The sequence below is a fragment of the Streptopelia decaocto genome (genome assembly GCF_964273445.1).
Source record: "Streptopelia decaocto genome assembly, chromosome: 2".
NCBI lineage: Eukaryota > Metazoa > Chordata > Aves > Columbiformes > Columbidae > Streptopelia > Streptopelia decaocto.
The window spans coordinates 109,709,348-109,728,042 of record NC_138655.1 but is presented as its reverse complement, the minus strand read 5'-3'; the positions used below and the strand labels follow the sequence as shown (position 1 = coordinate 109,728,042).

General features: G+C 38.0%; 1 protein-coding gene across 1 annotated transcript; it reads left to right on the top strand.

The window, feature by feature from the left end:
• The first annotated feature begins 3,589 nt into the window (after nucleotides 1-3,589).
• LOC309437019 (mediator of RNA polymerase II transcription subunit 1-like) lies at nucleotides 3,590-18,675 on the top strand. Its single transcript, XM_082046854.1, has 15 exons — nucleotides 3,590-4,131; nucleotides 5,212-5,296; nucleotides 5,655-5,709; nucleotides 6,150-6,282; nucleotides 7,339-7,367; nucleotides 9,669-9,740; nucleotides 9,838-9,912; nucleotides 11,082-11,152; nucleotides 11,940-12,005; nucleotides 12,491-12,599; nucleotides 13,334-13,458; nucleotides 13,813-13,925; nucleotides 15,674-15,869; nucleotides 16,213-16,308; nucleotides 16,770-18,675. The coding sequence occupies exons 1-15, from the start codon at nucleotides 4,060-4,062 to the stop codon at nucleotides 16,793-16,795; spliced, it is 1,323 nt and encodes a 440-aa protein (XP_081902980.1). The 5' UTR covers nucleotides 3,590-4,059; the 3' UTR covers nucleotides 16,796-18,675.
• The last annotated feature ends 20 nt before the right edge of the window (nucleotides 18,676-18,695 follow it).

Sequence of the window (18,695 nt, the reverse complement as noted above, 5' to 3'; positions counted from 1 at the left end):
GTGCTGGAAGCAGGTCAGTGAAGATATTGCTGGTGATTTATTTTGAATTTTATTCTTTAGATTAAAAGAAAAATCAAAACTGGATGTAAGATTAATAGAAAAAAAAAGCAACCCCCAGCCCCCCAAAAGAAACCAGAAACAAACAAAAAAATACACCAATGTTGCACTGAATATGGAATTCCTGGAATCTTTCCCAGACTGCTATCATTAAAATATGCAAAATTGTCCCTTGTTCTGTATTACGTCTAGAGTGTCTTCACTGAAACAAATAGTTTACTTGAATTCATGCAAGAATATGAATAGAAAATATGTTGATCCTTTCTCAGAAAAACAAAGTACCATTCAATGAAATGGAAAAATCATCAGAAATGAAAGAACTATGAAATGACAAAATTTTATTTTCATATGAATCGCCGTGCTCCCACGGCATGCATTGTGAAGCATAACGTGAAGCATATTATGGAATCAGGAATTTAGAAAGATGCAGAAAACCATGACAAAAATAAACACAGTAGTAATAATAATGAATTTCTCAAAAGGTCCCTAAAGAAGTATACAAGTGTTAACCCTTTAAAAGGGAATAAGATAACCTCCCTTTGTCTGAGAGTAAGAAAATATTTTCCCTGATTACAACTTATTTTCTAACTGTGCTCATGAAAGTTTATTTCAACAGCATTTTTTTGCTGAATGCACAAACAGAGAGTAATCTAGAGCAGGTGGGCATGCAGGATTCATGTGGTAATTCCTGTTATCTTTTATACTGATGAAGATGCTTGGCCAGTTGCCTTTTTTTTTTTTCCCCCCATGAACCGACCCAGTTAAACATTTGTGTATCTAATATGCCTGGGATGCTATAATTAGAATACTTTTAATTATTCAACACTCTTAACTCTTCTCTTGAGTGTGGTAATTTGATAGGACAGTTCTGAATACTGGAACAAGACCTTGATTGGCGGAGCTTTCTGACAATGCTTGAGCTGCTGTTTCTCATGTATGATCTTAGCCAATATTACAATGTTATGTAGATATGAAGGCTACTACTTGTCTTAGAATATTTGTCTTGTTATGAACATCTGGCACTATCCTCATCCAGGAAAAATGATGCAAATTCATCTACCTAAATATATATATATTTAAGCACAATGGAAGAGGTTATTTTGTGTTTAAAATCAAAGTGGATTTTAGGCTGGACTGTGACTACTTAAACTTCAAGTCCTCTGTTTATTCGCAGAACAGTTATTGCGTGGACAAGATAAGCAGTGGCATGTTTTTCTCCATTATTTTGGAAGTGTTCTGCTCAAGAGGCTCAGCAAATAATTTACTTTTCTGCTTATTCAGGACATTATCAAACCACTCAAGTCAGTATCAAAATCACAGAGACTCCAAAGAGTTCTGGATCAGGGCAAACTTTTATGAAAATTGCCACAAAAATATTAAACACTACCAAGTTGTGGTATGTCATGTGTACACGCCTATACATATGATCTGGACTGAGGCAACCTACTTACTTTACATAGGACATAGTACATGTTCTTGCCTAGCAGAAAACAATTCAATATGTTGTTCAAGCAAACTTAAGATAGAAAGCCTCTCTAGAAATGCTGAAAACATATTTTTAAATGGATACACAAAATCACAGAGCTCATTACTATACCTATAGTCACTCTAATGTCAGTTTTAAAAATAAATTAATATTTAATAGCATAAGCCAAGCTAATAATTTTAGGGAAGTGCCATCTACAGCAAGTGTGGAATTACATCACAAATTTACTTGATCACTTTTCACCTCCTTTGTAAAAGCTTAAATCCAAACATATTTAACTCTTTCAGCTGCATTAACTTTCCCTAAGTAATATGCTTGACACCTGTCTGTTTGGAGACAAATACTGTTTTTTTGGCACATACCTTATACTTCTCCATGGATTCCTAGGTCAATATACAGTTTTCTCTGTAATCTTAGTAAGGCCACCAGACTATTTACTTTCTACTCAGGTACCTACATACAAGTTCAAGATCATCTGCTTTACATGTTATGAGACTATTTCAGGCACTGCAGCATAGCCAATGACAGCTGAAAACAGGAAGCATGCTGTAAAAACCTCTTGAAACACTGCCACATAGGAATTATGTGAGACATGCTCTTTTTGCTGTAGACCTGGTGTTCCCTGGTGACCGAGTTTCAAGCTAGTGCCTATACAAAGTTCCAGGATTAAACCTCAAACCTCACACTGCTGTTACACACTGATTTCTATGTACAAGGAGACCAGCAACATGAGGTGGCCACAAAAGGATGCACAAATACAGTAAAATAATTATACAAATATAGGTAGCTATAGTGCATTTTTTTGTTGGTGGTGGTTTTAGTTGGGTTTTGTGTTTGTTTTTCCCCACCCCTAACCTAGACCCTGCTTCCCTGTTTTGCTGAGTGATTATTGCTGTCAATCATATCCCCACCTACCTCTCTCCTCCAGTTAAATTCAGTCTTTTCCTGAGAGTGCTATACCTTCTGAAAAGATGGGGACAGACATTATGCCTTATCCTTAGGACACAGATGTGGAAGAACATGACTGACAAGATGCCTCACCCCTTCTAAAAATTAGCAGAGTTGAGAGGTGATGCTGTTGTGCTTATCAAGCTTCTCAAGTTCAAACCCCTGGGGACCAGTTTTATAAGGGAGAAAGCCTTCTGCCTTGTAGAGCACCTGTGGGTGCTGTGGTGCAGGTGCTACAAGTAGGAGCCCTGGTTTCCTGTGGTGTGGAGGGAGAAAGATGGAGGAAGGGGATGGTGAGCATCAAGGTATGGGTGAGTGGGAACATTACTGAGGGCATGTTCCCCAGCAGAGGTGCTTGCAAGAGCTGATTGAGCTCCTGTGGTTTGGGTGGTCTGCTTTACAGGGACTGTGGTTTCTGCTCTCCTTGCTAGCAGGAGGAAGATACTGCTAGCTCTCACTCACCATCCATCCCTGCCTGGTGTATGCAAGGGGTATAGAGGTGCCTCTCCTAGTCTGTCTCCCTCTCCCTGTGCAGTGCTTCTAGCTCAAAGGGGACAATTCTCTGTGATGTTGTGCTCTCTAGATCAAGGCGGTACCTTGCAATGTTTTTTTTTCTGGTGCTGAGGGGCAGGGCAGAGCAGAGTGAGTGGCATGTTGCAGGGATTCAGTTTTCTCTTGCTAATCAGTCTGGAGTCTTCCTGCTGATCTCAGGCTGATGTATTAGGAAGTTCATTCCAGGTTTATTCCTCATGGAATTAGTGGTTATGGGTGCACCATGTCTCAACAAAAAATTTTGAGACTCTGGATCCTGTTTTCTGCTGAAAATGTTCCTTTTCTTGGTGCTATTCTCCTTTCTTGCCATCTTAATTAGAGACAAAAAACAAGCCACAACTCTGCATTGAGATCATTCCTCTGCAAAACCATAGAATAGCTTGGGTTGGAAGGGACCTTTGAAGGTCATGTAGCCCACTCCCCCTGCAATGAGCAGGGACATCTTCAACTAGATCAGGTTGCTCAGAGCCCTGTCCAGCCTGGCCTGGAATGTATCCAGGGATGGGTTATCTACCACCTCTCTGGGAAACTCGTTCCAGGGTTGCACCACCCTCATCATAAAAAATTATCTCTAATTTTTTATCTCTAATCAAAATTAGCTCTAATGAGCTCTAGGTGGGTGTAGAAATCTGGATGCCTGAAGCCCATGGCAAAACCTTGGTACTTAAGAATATCTGTATGATATTGTGCATAGGTAAAGCCTATTGTTTAAGAAGCTGAAGACTAGGCTGCATCTCTGTATTTAATAGTGAGAATACTTGCCTGTACAAAATCTCCACCTGCCCTTTTTCTGCCAGAAGTCTTAGAAAAATTAGTTACTTTTATGCAAAATTCAACTAAAACTATTTTTTTTTTCCTGCCTCCTCTTTTGAAGCATAACACCTATGACCTTAGCAGGGTTTTATGTTTTTCCTTCTCCAGCTCTTCTCATTGCCAATGTAAATACATGCCACTATATTTAGAACACTTTGACATGTTTTTCAGGTGCTGCAAAAGCTACTTCTACAAATGCCTTAATGGAACAGTTGCGTTTAAAATACCAACAAAAACCATGGACTGAAACTCAGAAACTTGTCCATTTTTGTATGGTAAGAACCTCAGATTAGGCGAGAGAGGGATATGTGGTGTAAGAGCAGGTTGCCAAGATGGATCAAAAACTGCTTGACCTTTTAAAAAAAACCCAAAGAACTCCAGAAAACGGGTGCCTATTATGGCCTGGTTCCTGTTTTTTTTTTTCTTACAACAGTAGATAAAAAAGTTTCCTGCATTATTTTAACATTGTTTCCTGCATTGTTTTAACTCTTCAGAAAATAGTGCTGATTGTCTAATACTTCAGGTTATTTTCTATTAATTATCATTAGCACATTCATAGTATGCATAGTATTCTTGCCCACAGGACTGAGAGAAGACTGTTTTTCAGAAACTGGCCTGCAACCTGCTATCTAGTCTCTCTCCTGCTGCGATGTACCTTAAGTCATTCTGTGCTTCCTGCCATTCTAGTAGCTAATTATATTTAAGAATCATCTTTGTAAAAAGCAGATTAGCACAACTGCTCTGATCTTAGTATAAAAAGTCCCATTTGTTTCCATGCTTTTTATTAATGCTTAACTACAGCCTTACTCTGAAAACAAAGTCCTGATTTTGAACATAGTGAAAACTTTTCAGCAGTGAATATTCTTTGTGAAGTATAAGAAGTTTTCAGACAAGAGCCAGAAGAGAAGGAGTCTGCTTGCTACTTAAGTTACTATCTTCAGCTGGAACTTGCACCCTGAGCCTAACCAAGTACACCTGTGGTGCTTACCAATCTCTCCTTCTCACTCAGGCAGACTCCTCCTAAAATAAAAATCTAAGTATTTTCCTAGTTGATCTCTAGTATCATGGTGAAATTAGCTGGCAGAGCTTGTATTTAGCTCAAAATAAAAGGGAACAGAAAACTGTTCCCTGCACGAGAGGCTTCTGATAAATAATTATGCAAAGGGTCTTCACAAATCCATTCAGTGCTGCCACTTTAGAGATAGAGGTGGCCTATGATTGTAGCTATGTCTGACAAAAAGAAATAAGTAGTATTTTGTTGTACTGGACATCAGTGTTCGGTGTCTCACATGCAGTAATATTCCTCTTTGGCTAGTAATTTAAGGAGTCTGTCTCTTTTTTTATAATTGTGCTAGGATAAGCCACGTCAACAGCCTGCCAGTAATGCTCCAGATAGTCCATTGCTCTCTTGCATGGAGAAGATACAGAGGACATTAAATGGTAATGAGCTGTCAGGTAACTCAAAGTGTATTTTTTAATCTATGGAAACTACCCATCCTTTTCCATTGGTGATGTTCTGCACAAAAATGTCAAATGTACAGAGGTGGATATGACACAGAGACTTGTGATTCATCTTTGGGCTAAGCCTTCAGGCTATAGCTATTCGCAAAGTCTGAGAATAAGCTCTACCCAGCACAGCACTCGTTAATCATAGGGTAATAGTTGTCATTAAAAATAAGAAGTCATGCAAAAGATACTATTTTCTCATTACTTAAATCATAACCTTTAAATCAGGATAATAGAGGTTCTACTTCTTGATCATTGCAGCCTGATTAAATAACACTTTTGTTTTTTGCAGCTAAATCTTTGTTTTCTGTGATGAACAGATTGGAATATTTATCCAAACAAAAAGGGTAAGTTTGTTTATGAATAAATGCAAATGAGCAAGCATGGCCCCGAGTCCAGTGAGGAATACCATCTGGATGGCTTGTCAACAACATTTTTTTTCAGCTTGGTGTTCTAATGGAGTATTACTCGGCACAGGCGTAACTGGCTATTTTGGTTAGCCCTTTGTGCAGGAGGTTGTGGGGTGAAGAGGGGACATGCATGCCTAGGTCCCAAAGCTACAGATTGAAGTAAATAGTTTTCAGCAAACCAACATGATAATGCAAAGAGCAGAACACAAATACAATGACTGGTTGGATAGCTTTCAGAAGCTAAGGCAAGGAAGAGTTATTTTTGAAGCATCCCTGGTGTCTCTTCCCACGACCAAGTAAACTACACTTATTTCCTTTCTTCATGTGACAGAATTTTTAGATACACAAACTTTTTTTCTTTTTCTCTTTCTCCTCAGGCTTAATGCTCATGTTAGCCCCAGTGGGACTGCCTGCTACATAACATCAAACATGTTTTATATAGAAGTTCAGCTGGAGAAGGATGGAAATGTGATCGATGTAAAGTTGGCTCACTTTGGAGAAGCTCCTGTGGTAAAGTTAATTGTCTCTCACCTTCTTGTAGTCTCCTACCTGGCCTCCAGTTGCCATGCCTTTGGCTTCCTTTTGGTCTTGTCACACACCTGCCAGCCTGGGCATGACACTAGCTGCCTCTTTAGGCATCTGAATCTCTCACCTAAGCTTCCAACTCAGTTACAGATATTAAGTACCATAGAACTAAATATTAAAGGTAAAACTCAGATGACATGCCCACTTCCAAGAATTTTGTAGCACCTTGCATAAATATTTATATTCTCATACTTTGACATTATCAATGTACAGTAAATAACAAAGTCTTAAAATATTTTCCTACCAAGGTGTAGTGCAAACTATATTCCAAATGGGTGTCTTAAAGCTGTTACCAGAGATTAAGTTTTTCCTTCTGCCTTCTTTATGAGTATGTGCATTCCTACTACTGTGTGTATTTTTCTTGAAAAATTTCTCATTGAAATATTGGCAAAACATCACTGCAGTTCACATACCGTGCTCTGCAGTTGTTTAGTGCTACAGAGAATCCTTCAGATCAAAGATATAACAAGCTGTTGGGGGGGGGGGAGGTGGGGAGCATAAACTCTGATTTTTATCAGTAAGTATCCAAATTGTTACATTAATTTGGAGTTATTTTAGTCCCTTTTTTTCAGTTAGACTCAGCGGAGGAATTTCGAGTTGTTCTGTTTAACCAGCAAAGTGCTGGACAATATTATTAGGATGGAACTGCATATCCAGAGAATTTCAGCACAGTGATTACCAATAAAAGAAAAACTGGCAAAGACTTTTTTTTTTTTTCTGGAAATAATTTATCAACAAACTATTTCTGTTAATTTTATCCTCTTCCACAGAGCCTTTGTTCTTCTAATTATTATATTGTTATATTTTAACTATTGTAATGTTACTCTGTTTTTTGTTGGTGTTTTTTTTTTTTTAGCTAACTATTCAGCTAATGAGAAGTAATAGAGAACAATCTTATTGTTACCAATGAAATGCTTTTAAGAGATGTTTCACAAAAGGTGGTTTAAGAAACACGAAAACTCCTATTTTTTATTCCTGTAGGTTTGTGATGACTTGGTGCAGCATCTAAGGTAAAGAATAATGTGCAGAGTCTTGTTGAATAGAAAAGAATTCCTGAGTCTTGTGTTTCTCTGAATGTTGTGGAGAAGTCAAGGCTAGAATGGGTTCAGTATAAGAACTGAAAGGGGGGGAAAAAAAGTTGGGTGTAAAAAAAGCAAGAATCAGGAAACAATAATATAAATCCAGGAAACAACAGAAGAACTGACACCTTTTTGGGTTTTATTTCCTGTGGGAAGTTCATTCCAGTGCTCCATGTTAGAGGTTGGTGGCTGTTCTAACTGTTATTACCCGCTTCCTATTTGTAAATTCAAGGCTAAAACTGTAGCAAATATAATTTGGAAAAGATATTCCAGGCATTACTTGTTTTTTCAAGTCATTCTGTTAAAAACAGCTAAATTGCTAGTGTTTCAATGGAGCGGGGGGAAAGAGTAACCCCAATACATTGGTTCTAGCTGCCAGTTGAACGCTGCCTTTGAATACTGGTAGTTGTGTTGATTGCCAGAATTATAGAGCTACTTGGATCCATAGTTTTGGAAACGGACTGATGATGATGATTCAAAACTGGCAGATTTACAGATCCAAACAAGGTATTACTTTTCCCCGTCTCCTTCCATCAAATACTAAATAGTCTTTGTATTATCCTCATGCAAATATTCTAACTACATGTCCTTCAGGTTTCTAACACAGCAATGAAAGCAAGGTGATATCACCTGGCCTGTTTTTATTTGCAAATGCAAAGGAGATGTTACTTTAATATTTTCTTGTAGCACTAGGGCACTATATGTATTTTTTTATTATTATTAGTAGTATTAGTATTATCATATTTTGTTCTGTATGAATAGCTGCTGTTCCAGGTCAGACCACCACCTTTAAAGTCCATTTAGAAGTTCTCCAGCCTATATCATCAAGGTTCCAGGTTTTACTAAAAATGAGCGTGTTTAAGAAATTGGATTATTAGTTAATTACTTTGGCTGAACAGGTGAAAGTGAAGGTAGAGAGAGAAAGAATAATAACTGACCTTGCATATTTCACCTCTTTTCTATGTGGCCCTGTAATGCATCAGTTTTTCTAGCCCTCTCCTTCCTCAGAAATGAAGTTATATTAGCTTTATGGATGTAAACAGCTATGTTTTAAAGCTTTAACTTGCATTTTCCTAGGTTTTTGACTGCCAGTGATGTTAACTGCCAGCAGTTTGGCTCTGAGCGGTGACATATAGTTACTATTGGCACTATGGGTACTACTTGTCTGCCTTCCTGTTTTTGTTAGGGTTTGGCACACAGTGCAAGTATCCCTTCTGCACCTCTTGGTGTGATATTTTATTTGGTCATAAGGCAGTTTGTTATATGTGTAATGTTTCCTGCAGGTCTCAAAGTAACTATAAAATCATGATGAACCAGCCAGCTAATGCATAGGCTGGTGCTGAGTCTGTGCCTGCCCCTGCATGCCTGCTGCCCTGCCTTTTCCCTGCTTCCCCACCACTCCAGCTGGAAAGAGTCATGGTAGAGCTGAGTGACTTGTTAAGGTTTCTTTTTGGAAAGGATTTGTCCCAACGTGAATGTCAGGCAGGCTCATTTGTTCTCTCTGCTGATCCCCATTGCAGCCACATCTGTATGGAAAGGGAAGGTGTGTCTTCTTGGGCACATCTCTGTGTGACTGCAGCACTAGAGTGTTTAGTAAGGCTTGTAAAATCCACTTTAAATCCACTTAAGCAGGTGAGTAAATACCTGGTGGGTTAGACTTAGCAGAGCTCCATGCTATCACAGCTAGTTAGAATATGCAGGAATTCTGGGGTTTGAGCAGTCCAAACCATTTCTTCACAATTTATGGAAGCCACTTATCTCCTGTCCTTTTTTTTTGATCAGTGTATCTATCAATTGTATATAAGATCCGTCTCCCTCACAGGGTGCAGTGAAGTGCAATATTAACATAATCCTTGATGTTCTGATGGAAAGAACAATGTACAAATGCATTTTATCAGGGAAGTGTTACTACATGGCTAGCTTTGTTGGAAGATCAGGAAAAGTGCTTTGCAGCTGATAAGCTGTCAATTTTGTGTATCATGCACATCTATTGCTTTCAGGAGTGCATATTTAACCAGTGCCAGCTATAATTACATTGGTTTTTGCATCAGAGCCAAAGACTCACATTTCCTGGTATTTTCTAAGAAAATTTAAAAGCAGTACTGTTGCTTTCCAGATCTGATAAGAAGGGAGCCTATGTCTCTCTGAGATGGTGCTTTTTCTAGCAAGCTAGCTATAAAAGACTTATCCATCTCATTTAGTTGCATGATAGCAATTGTTTCTTTTTGGTAGGATGAAGAACTATGATGCCTTTGGAAAGATTCTAGAAGACCTGTCAAATCTGTATCAAATTCCAGGAAACAGGTTGCAACTAGTTTTTACCTGAAAAAAAAAAATATTAACATCTATAGCCTAGCTTTTGTTTACTTATTAAAAAAAGTATGTCTTCTCACTCTTCCAGCAAAATGCAAGCTAAGGCATACTTTGCTTTGCGGGCCCTTGAAAGAGACCTTTATACAATGTCCCTTGTAGACAGGTAACTTGAAGTCTACCTCTTTCTACCTTTCCCTCCTCCCCCACCCCTTCATTTCACTAAAAAACAAGTTAACTGATCTAATTATAGAGCAGGATGTGGAAGGCTAATGAGTGTTTTCTCACTGGAAAGCTTGAAGCCTTTCTGCAGTTTGCCAACCCCAGGCATGCCAAACAAGACTATCTACTGAACGCCTGTGCTTTATCTAAGAGACTTGCTGGGAAACTGGTTGGTTGCAGAGCTTGGAGGGGTGGGGGTGTGTGTGTGAGACCAGCCACTAAGAGCAAACGGTGCATCTGAAAGTCAGCAGTCATGTTTAGACCTCCCTGTGGCAGAAGTAAAAATACACCTTTTGGGGTCCTGCTGTTTGGCTGTCTTGTTTTGTGATCAGGTTTTAGGTCAGGAGTAGTGGATGCCAGCTTTCCTCCTATCCATTTTTTCATTTCTCCTTTCAAAAAGTAGGATTATAGGTGGATGGCAACCAGATTTTTGTAAACTCTCTGGTAACTGTACAATGATTTTCCTTCTTTTCAGAAGATCAGAGTTGAGGGCAGTGCTTTCCTTCTGGATTTTTGAAGCATCTTTTCTGTTATCTTGCCTGTTAAGTACTTATGGCAAGCATGGCCTTCTGTAACTTGAAATACACTCTTGGATTATGTTTGTACAGTGTTTCCTTATGAAGCATGTTAACTCCATGAACAAATATCCTTGCTGATCCCTGATATCTCAGTAAATATTATTTGTGAGTTAAACAGATTATTCGTCCCATCTATTATATAATTTAATGCACTGCAGAGTTTTAGTACACAGCTGTATGATTAAACATGAGGTTAGAGATTGGTTCTGTTTGAGTGAGTTTATCCAGGTTATTTCCTCACTCTTTGCTCAAGCTGCCACTCCAATATTTTTGTCCCCCTTCGTTTCTGGTGAACAGCACATCAAATTGCAACGTGAAACAGCTCAGATCCAGGGTTGAAACTGGAAGCCCAAGTCCTGGGAGTAATACATGAATGGAATTATGGGGTTTTGGAAGCTGTCATAACAAATGGTAGACAAAATCTACTTCCAAGAAAGCATCCTCTCTCTTTGATTAAGGGTGCAAATTAGCCTTTAAATTAGCCTGGCTAGCACTGCATCTCAGGAAACACTAATCAAGATGTGTTTTGAACTAGAACACAGGATGTAAACAGAGTTACTGAAGTACTTCATGGAAAAGTAGGACACCTGGTGCCAAGAACTGGAGGTGATTTTTTTGTTTGCTTGTTTCCTTTCTCCATGGATTCAAAGAATTGTAATAAGCTCTACTGAGTAGATGTTTGTTTCCAGTGAAGATCCTCTATTATACATAAAACATGCTGTAGGGACTTACTGTGTCTGTATTCTCAGATGGTGTACAGACATACAGAAGAAGAAAATACAGAGAGCCCAGGTTGTTTATCAGTTACTGCAACATTGACTTTGCAGCAGCCTAAAAGCAAAGCCAGCAGTATTCTGAGGTTATGTGGGAAACCACAGTTTGGGAGTAACCCTGAGGCAACAGCAGTAGTAGCTGAGATAATATGTTGCCTAAAAGGGAAATACAGTCGGTTGATAAGCTTTTTGGCTTATTTACACTGTCAGAAGTAAGCTTTAACCATTAATGTGTTATAGTTCTTAAAAGTACTTCTAATACGTGTTACTACTATCCTGTTGCACAGTTTGTGTCCTTTAGGCAAGCACTACAGCTTTTCCTTCTATATCAGACTAGTCATAGAAAGCAAGCAGTTCAGCTAGTATTTTTAAGGCTGAAGAGCAGGTTATTGTGCAAGAGATAGAAACTCAATCTTTTCAAAGATGTCTGATGACTTTATACACTGAGGATTTAGCTGTTAAATGCTAAGGAAATGCTGTGATTTGAACATATACCGCAATTAGAGATGTACTCTTATGAAGAATCCCCTTCTGCCTATCTACACTGCTTTTGTTTTTTTCCTTTTTGTGTCAAGACGTCTACATGCCTCTTTTATATATGTATATTTTTTATTCCTCAGGAACTCTTACGAACATTGAATTTTACATTTCTCCCTATCAAGTTTTGGAAGCAGAACTAAATCCCGGTAAAGCTAGAAAAGCAGAAATAACTAATGTGATAACTTTTTCAGCAGTATCTGTTTCATTGAACAAAGTTCATTAATGAAACTCAGAAATAAGACTTAAAATTCTGCTTTAGCAGAATAATTTCTGTGATGCACTGTAGCACAATTATAATCTACATTAGGAAACTACTTTCTCATCTCTTGGCTGTTGACCCAAATTGAAGTGAGAGTGGTATCAAACAAAATAACTGCCTAGCCAGCATGAAAATTACGGGGTGTTGCTTGATCTGTTTCATGGCATGTCCCAAAAGCAGCTACTGCTGATATTGCCATTGGTCAACTTTGGCCTTCTGGTTGCGGCCTGTGCAGGCTTCTCCTTCCTGCCCAAGCCACTGTACCTGCCAGTTGGACCTGACCTTTACAAGACCTCACCATTGCATGTTTTGTATGCATAGGATTAATCTACACTGACATGGGAGAAATAATGCAGTTCTTTTCTCCCTCAGGTTCTCAGGTATGTGGAACAAAAACAGTTGTAACTGTTGAAGGCACGGATACACTCCACAAACTTCCTCTTTCTCCACTGCTCGTAGATTCTCAAGCTGGAGAGGACGGGTGAGGCTCTGGACACTTCTCAACACAGAAATGGATTTAAAGTCATTTGTACTACCCTCAGCATAATTTACATTTAGCCATAACACCATAAATAAAACAGGAAACAATTTCATTGATGGCATTCTGCTCCATAGCTACACCCTCTATAACCTGTGGCTTTTAGAGTTTTCCCAAATGGGCTTTAAAGTTATTGTGTTCATATTTAACAATGTCAATTGGATTGAACTATAGATTTATTAGTAGATTTAAGCCAGAAGGATCCACTGGAACAGTATTACTTAACTTCCTAGTATTCGACAAGTAATTCTTGCATAGTTTAAGAATAAATAAAGCATATCTTGAGCAATATTGCAACTTTACTATGCAAAACAGTTTGTCATCCCACCAGGGATGCTGACACCTCATCTCTCTCTACTTCAGTGCTAGGCTGGAAGGAAAGTTTGAAATCATTCTTCAAAATAATCCCTACAGAACAATTTATAGCAAACATCCTTGTGTACTCTTACTCAGTTTCTGGTGCCTCACTTCTCCTTTCTGCCAGTCTTCACATTTGCTTTTTTTAAAATGGTAAAAGCTATAGTTGTGTTTTCAAAGCAAAACTCTTCTCAAGACAGAAAAAGTATGAAGCATAGCAAACTGCTAGGGACTTGATAGTGGCCTCGCACTGAGACTTCTTGTTATGGCAATTTCTGTAACAAGCTTTCTTTCTGACTTTTTTTTTTTTTTCTCCCCAGCAACCCTGCTTTTCTACCACTGACTGATGAAATCAGCATGGATTTGCCAGCATTTTTTGTGTTGAAGTTCTACCAGCCTATTCCTATGTCCTCATCCAGTATTGAAGAGATCCAGAGGCTCACAGGCATGTTGTCATTGCTTTTAAGGCCTAGTACTTCTGTGACTATGCATTGCTTATTTACTTTTTATTTCCCTGTGTTAATGCTGTAAGAGGAAAAACTGGTTTCTGGGGCTGAATGCCTTCTGTTCTATCAGCCCAAGTGTAACATTTTAGCAGTGCAAAAGTTCGGAGAAAGATATGACAATTACAGGCAAAACTGTTAAATACTCTACCTCGAATTCCCATTAGCAAAAAAGGGAATAAGAATGTGGAGATTAATGTTTTTGATTTTTTGAAACATTGGTTTTGTTTTTAATATTAGCTTTCATGTACGGTCATAACCTAATGCTAATAAAAACAAAAATCACCTGGTTTCAGGAATTCAGATTACTGGCTTGAAACTAGCTCCTCTATATGAGCTGATTGTTCAGTCTGCCCTTAAAGAAAAATGCAGTGAAGACTTGTCTACAGATAAATCCTGTTTCTTTGTGGTGAGTATAGTGTGCATTTGACACACACCCTGCCCTTGTGCAAGATGCATATTGAATTATATTTCTCCATAAGCAAGCAATGCAGACTTCCTAGATTCCCAACAGTATTTAAATGCTCTTTAGGAAATAGTTCAAGTCATTTATGAAACAATATTAGACTCTTTCAAGTAGGTGAACTTTTCATCCTGATGAATGAAACAGTGTGCATGGCTGCTGAAGTCATACTAATTTGTCTATCTGTAACCTAAGTATTTACTCTTCTAAAAAAAATGCTCAGAACTTTAATGCCTTATAAAGAAAGAACTTATTGGCTGGTGTGACAAACAAGTCCCAAGATGTTACTTACCTAGATTTTTGAAGGTCTTTATCATGCTGCATGTCACACTGCATATCATTCTGGTTTAATAAAAAAAGATTTCTTGGTTAGATAACACTGAGAATATTGATTCCTTTTTAAAGGACTGGCAGGAAGAAATGTGTAAAGTGCTATAACAGTGATGTGTATTACTATCTAAAGCTGTGGTTGTTTAACTGTAGATGCCTTCCTAATAACAGTTTTATTAAAAATATTTAATTTAGAGTGCATTCAATGTAGAGAAAGTTTTAGAATAGAAAATGGTGGCTCTGATGCCTTCTGCCAGACTTATGTACAGGGGAACTAGAAGACAAGCTTTAAAGATCTACTTTTTTTTGCTAAGAAACATAATTTTTTCAATTCATGGCAGCAAAAGAAGAGGGCACTTCTTTCTCTTCTATGAGGGGTGCTAGCAGAGCCTATTGCCTACATAGTGCTTGGACTCTGAAGTGGTAGTACAGAAGGTAGTAGTAAGTTTACACCATGCTAAAATATGGTTTAGCAAAGCTCTCTTCTATAAAACCCATAAAATGTGATGAATTTTTCATTTCCATTAGATACACACAAAAGGCTCGAACTCTTCAGCAATTGCCTAAAATACTAGTACTTGCTGGGAGATTGTTTTGGTTCTGAGTTTAAAGATTTTATCTCTAGAAATAAATTACTAAATTGAATTCAAACCTTGAAAGGAATCTAGGGGAAACCTTTTTGCTCCACAAACCTGGGAGGAAAAGCCCTTTTATTCTGTTCTGCTTTTCTTAATGTAGACCCTGCTAATTAACTGCCCTGTTCTTAAGGTGACAGTTCCCATTTGGCATCCTAAAGTAGATAACACAATATTGCACTTCTAATTTTGTCACGGAATCACTGTCAACATGGACAGGTAGCAATTTTTTTTTTTACTATCTCCTCTTCCAATGAATCAATGGGAGATTTTATAGCCAAACATGCTTCTCCAAAGAAAGCAGTACTGATGGATGGAGGAACAACAGATGATGCCCCAAAGAGATTTCAGGCAAAACTGCTATCCTATTTGCACAACTGTCAAGCAGCACTACTGTGATACTATTCTAAAAGAAGATCTTGGTGGTTAACATTTCTGTAGTTTACAGGGCTCTTAGGAGTAGATGGAAGAATGGGTGGCACTTGAACTCCCAACCAGTTGCCTCAGGTATATTTGCCTAATTTGGATGCATTTTGGAGGGAGAGTGTATCTTATTTAGCTTCCCTTAAGGATTATATTTCTACTGAAATGCAGAGACATGATGAACATGCTAGAAGAGTGTCTTCCAAAATTATTTTTGCTGTCAGATTTTGCAGTTGCCTGATAACAAAAAAAAAGCTTTACTTTCTTGTTTTCAGTGCTTGAAATATCACCATATTTGTTGTTCAGTCTCTTCCAGATTGCCCAAAGCACTGTTACTTCATAAACAAGGGCTCAGAAAAATCAGATTTAGCAGGAGCCTTGGTCAGTAAAATCCCATTTAGCCACCCGAAGTGTGTGCCTGGTGTAATAGAGATTCTTCGACATCAAGTGGCATATAACACTCTTATTAGCAGCTGTGTCTCTGACAAGCATATAAATGAAGGTAAATTGTGTGGCTGGGAGCAATGGTAGAGTACTAGAGAGAAACTAGCTTCTAAGCTGGGTGTTAACAGATTTACTGCTCCCTTGCCAAAGCTGTCGTTACTTGTGGAGTATTTTAAATGATAAAAGAAAAATCCTTAATTATAGTATTACACTCTGTTTAATATATATATATATATTTTTTAATCTCCTAGGCCTGACACTTGTATAAGCATAAACTAAGTTGCCCAAGTAATGAGTAATTAGATTCTACTGTATCAGTATTTTTAAAATTCTGGCATGGGATGAGCCGAAGAATCCAGGTTCAATGGGTTGATACCACTAAACAGTAATTTTATTTCTAGATGATTCAGAACTGCTGTACTTTGAAGTGGTACCACACAAGAACACCAGCTTTTGTGTCTTTTTCCTTCATCCTGTGAAAGAGAATTTAGCCTGTGGTATGTGTGGAATTATGGATACTGTCATCTTTATTGGGCTGACAAGGGACTTGGATATGTCTAGGCTCTTCCACTACACTTCTTGATTACAAATACATTCTAAGACCTGCTCTCAACGGTGTGCGACCCACAAAAAACACAAAGTAGTACTTGTGTATAAGCTGCTTACTAAAAAGTATTGTATTCAGCATAAAACAGGAAGTAAATTAAAATATTCAAGTTGTATTCTGTTTTGGCCCACAGTTAAATTATAAATTGAAACTTCTAGTATTGCTGAATTAAGTATATTAGGAAAAAGCAAGTCTTATGCAAGAGCATTGCTGCAAACCCCTTCCCACTGACTTCAGTCTTACCTCTTTTCAAGTATCAGAATGAAAGAATGGTTTTCAATGTTTATAAAAACATGCATTTTGAAATACTTATATTTGGTTCTTAGTGCTAATTGATGTCATAACCTCCAGAGAAGTCCAATGTCACCTTCATTTAAATCCTCAAGATCCAACGCTAAATTCTAGTGATGACTTTATAGCAAGAGCTGTGAAGCGGTAAGTAGTTTTATTTCCTAACAGTTGGAATGAACCTCAGATGTCCATTTAATGGAAAAAACGTGTGTATTTACAATGTCACATGACTGGTTTAACTAGGAATAGCATGGAAAGGACTTTTTCCACATCTACCTAATATCAATCAGAGCTTCTTTTCATCAAGTGAGGGGTGTATAGCATGGTTACAATGCTGTCTCTGTTTTGTTTTCTGAAACACAGTCCAAGAGAGACAAGTTGCTCTGATACATGAACATAGGCTAGAGAAAGGACTGAGAGCACTAGTTAACTTGGCATAAGGTAGTATACAACTATTATGTGTTTGATGACAGCAAGATCAATGCAGGCTGGATTTTGAACCTGTTTAATTATCCTGCCCTGTCTTAAGTCACAGGATACTAGACACCATCCCTGGCACCACATAACTCTATTGTCAAAAACCTCTGTTGGATAGTGTTTTAGAGAAGATATGCTCCTGTCTCATGCAAAACATGAAAGTTACAATTATAAAACTGAGCAAGAATGAATATATTTCAATAATGTTAGTTTAGGTTTTTCATTAAAAGCACCCTTATGACTTTTTTTACCAAACCCTCCCATTCTTTCTATCAAGCTTCTTTGCATCACTTAACTCAAAGATCCAGCACTGATTTCATTGTTTCAACATATGTTTTTGGTATAGCACATTGTAGTTACACTGTTAACACCTATCAGGTTATAGAGGGCAAAAAGATGCAAGAAGGTAGTGCTGGTTTTCACCATTCTGGTGTCATCCATCATTCCTTTTCATCATTCAGGTGTCATCCACAGTTTTAAAAAAATAAGTATATTGAAGAATGGATGAAGTCTATAGTAGTAACTAATGTTTTATTTCCTCCTTCAGCTGCATGTCAGTCCCAGTTGTCATGAGAGCTATTTTCAGGAATGCTGCTAAGGTGAAAGCTGATAGTGAAACACAAGACATGGAAGCAGACACAGAACAAAAACCTGAACCACCACATGAGCAAATTACAGATTCTAGTAGTCTTGAAGAAAGTCTTTCTGTGGCTGGTCAGCAAGATTTAGTAGTGACAGATAAGCCAAGTATTACAGACAGCCCAAACCAAAATGTCTCCACAGCCAAACTGGAAACTGCGGGTAATAACACGGAAAAAAGCAACCCCACAGTAAGCACGGAAACTCTGTGCGGAGTGGAAGAAAGTAATTCCACAGCTAGTACAGCAGCTGTTACGATAGATAAGTAAAACACACGATGTATTGTTTGATAATCAAAGAATAAAGGAATATTTTCCCTGGCATAGCTTGCTTTTGCGGAAGTAGTTGGAGAGAACTTGGCAAGCTCACTGTCTACTTATTAATTTGCGAATGGAGTTTCCTCTTTGCACACCATTAAATACATAGGAGTAATACTCTAGAATTTGCATTTTTAAACTTCCTAAGTTTGGAAAGTCTAACACTGCTCTAGTAACCTCTATTTTTGTCTGCACCATATCCTACCACAGTATGGAAGAAAATTCTCTCTACCATATGTGATATGGGCTATAACACATGCACTTGTAGAAAAGTAATGTTTATCCATGTCAGTGTTCTGCTAAATAAATTGAGAAAAAGCAGATTGCTCAAACAATTTTGTACATACATAATTAATGCAGACACTGCTATTTGTCCACTATTCAGAAACAGATTCAATAAGAGACTCTTAACTGCAGTGGTACTGAATAGTAGCCAGACTTAAAATCTACCAACTCCATGGCAGGATAATAGAGTCTTTAGTAACAAAACTGTAAACTCAGTCTCTGAAAAATAAGTAATTTTTACCTTAGCTTTTTTTCTGGACTCAAAGTA

Coding starts and splice junctions, on each gene's coding strand:
- LOC309437019 (XM_082046854.1), top strand. CDS start 4,060: ATGGAACAGTTGCGTTTAAAATACCAACAAAAACCATGGACTGAAACT. Junction 9,741..9,837: donor TATCAAATTCCAGGAAACAG/GTTGCAACTAGT, acceptor TCACTCTTCCAG/CAAAATGCAAGCTAAGGCAT. Junction 13,459..13,812: donor AGAGATCCAGAGGCTCACAG/GCATGTTGTCAT, acceptor ACCTGGTTTCAG/GAATTCAGATTACTGGCTTG.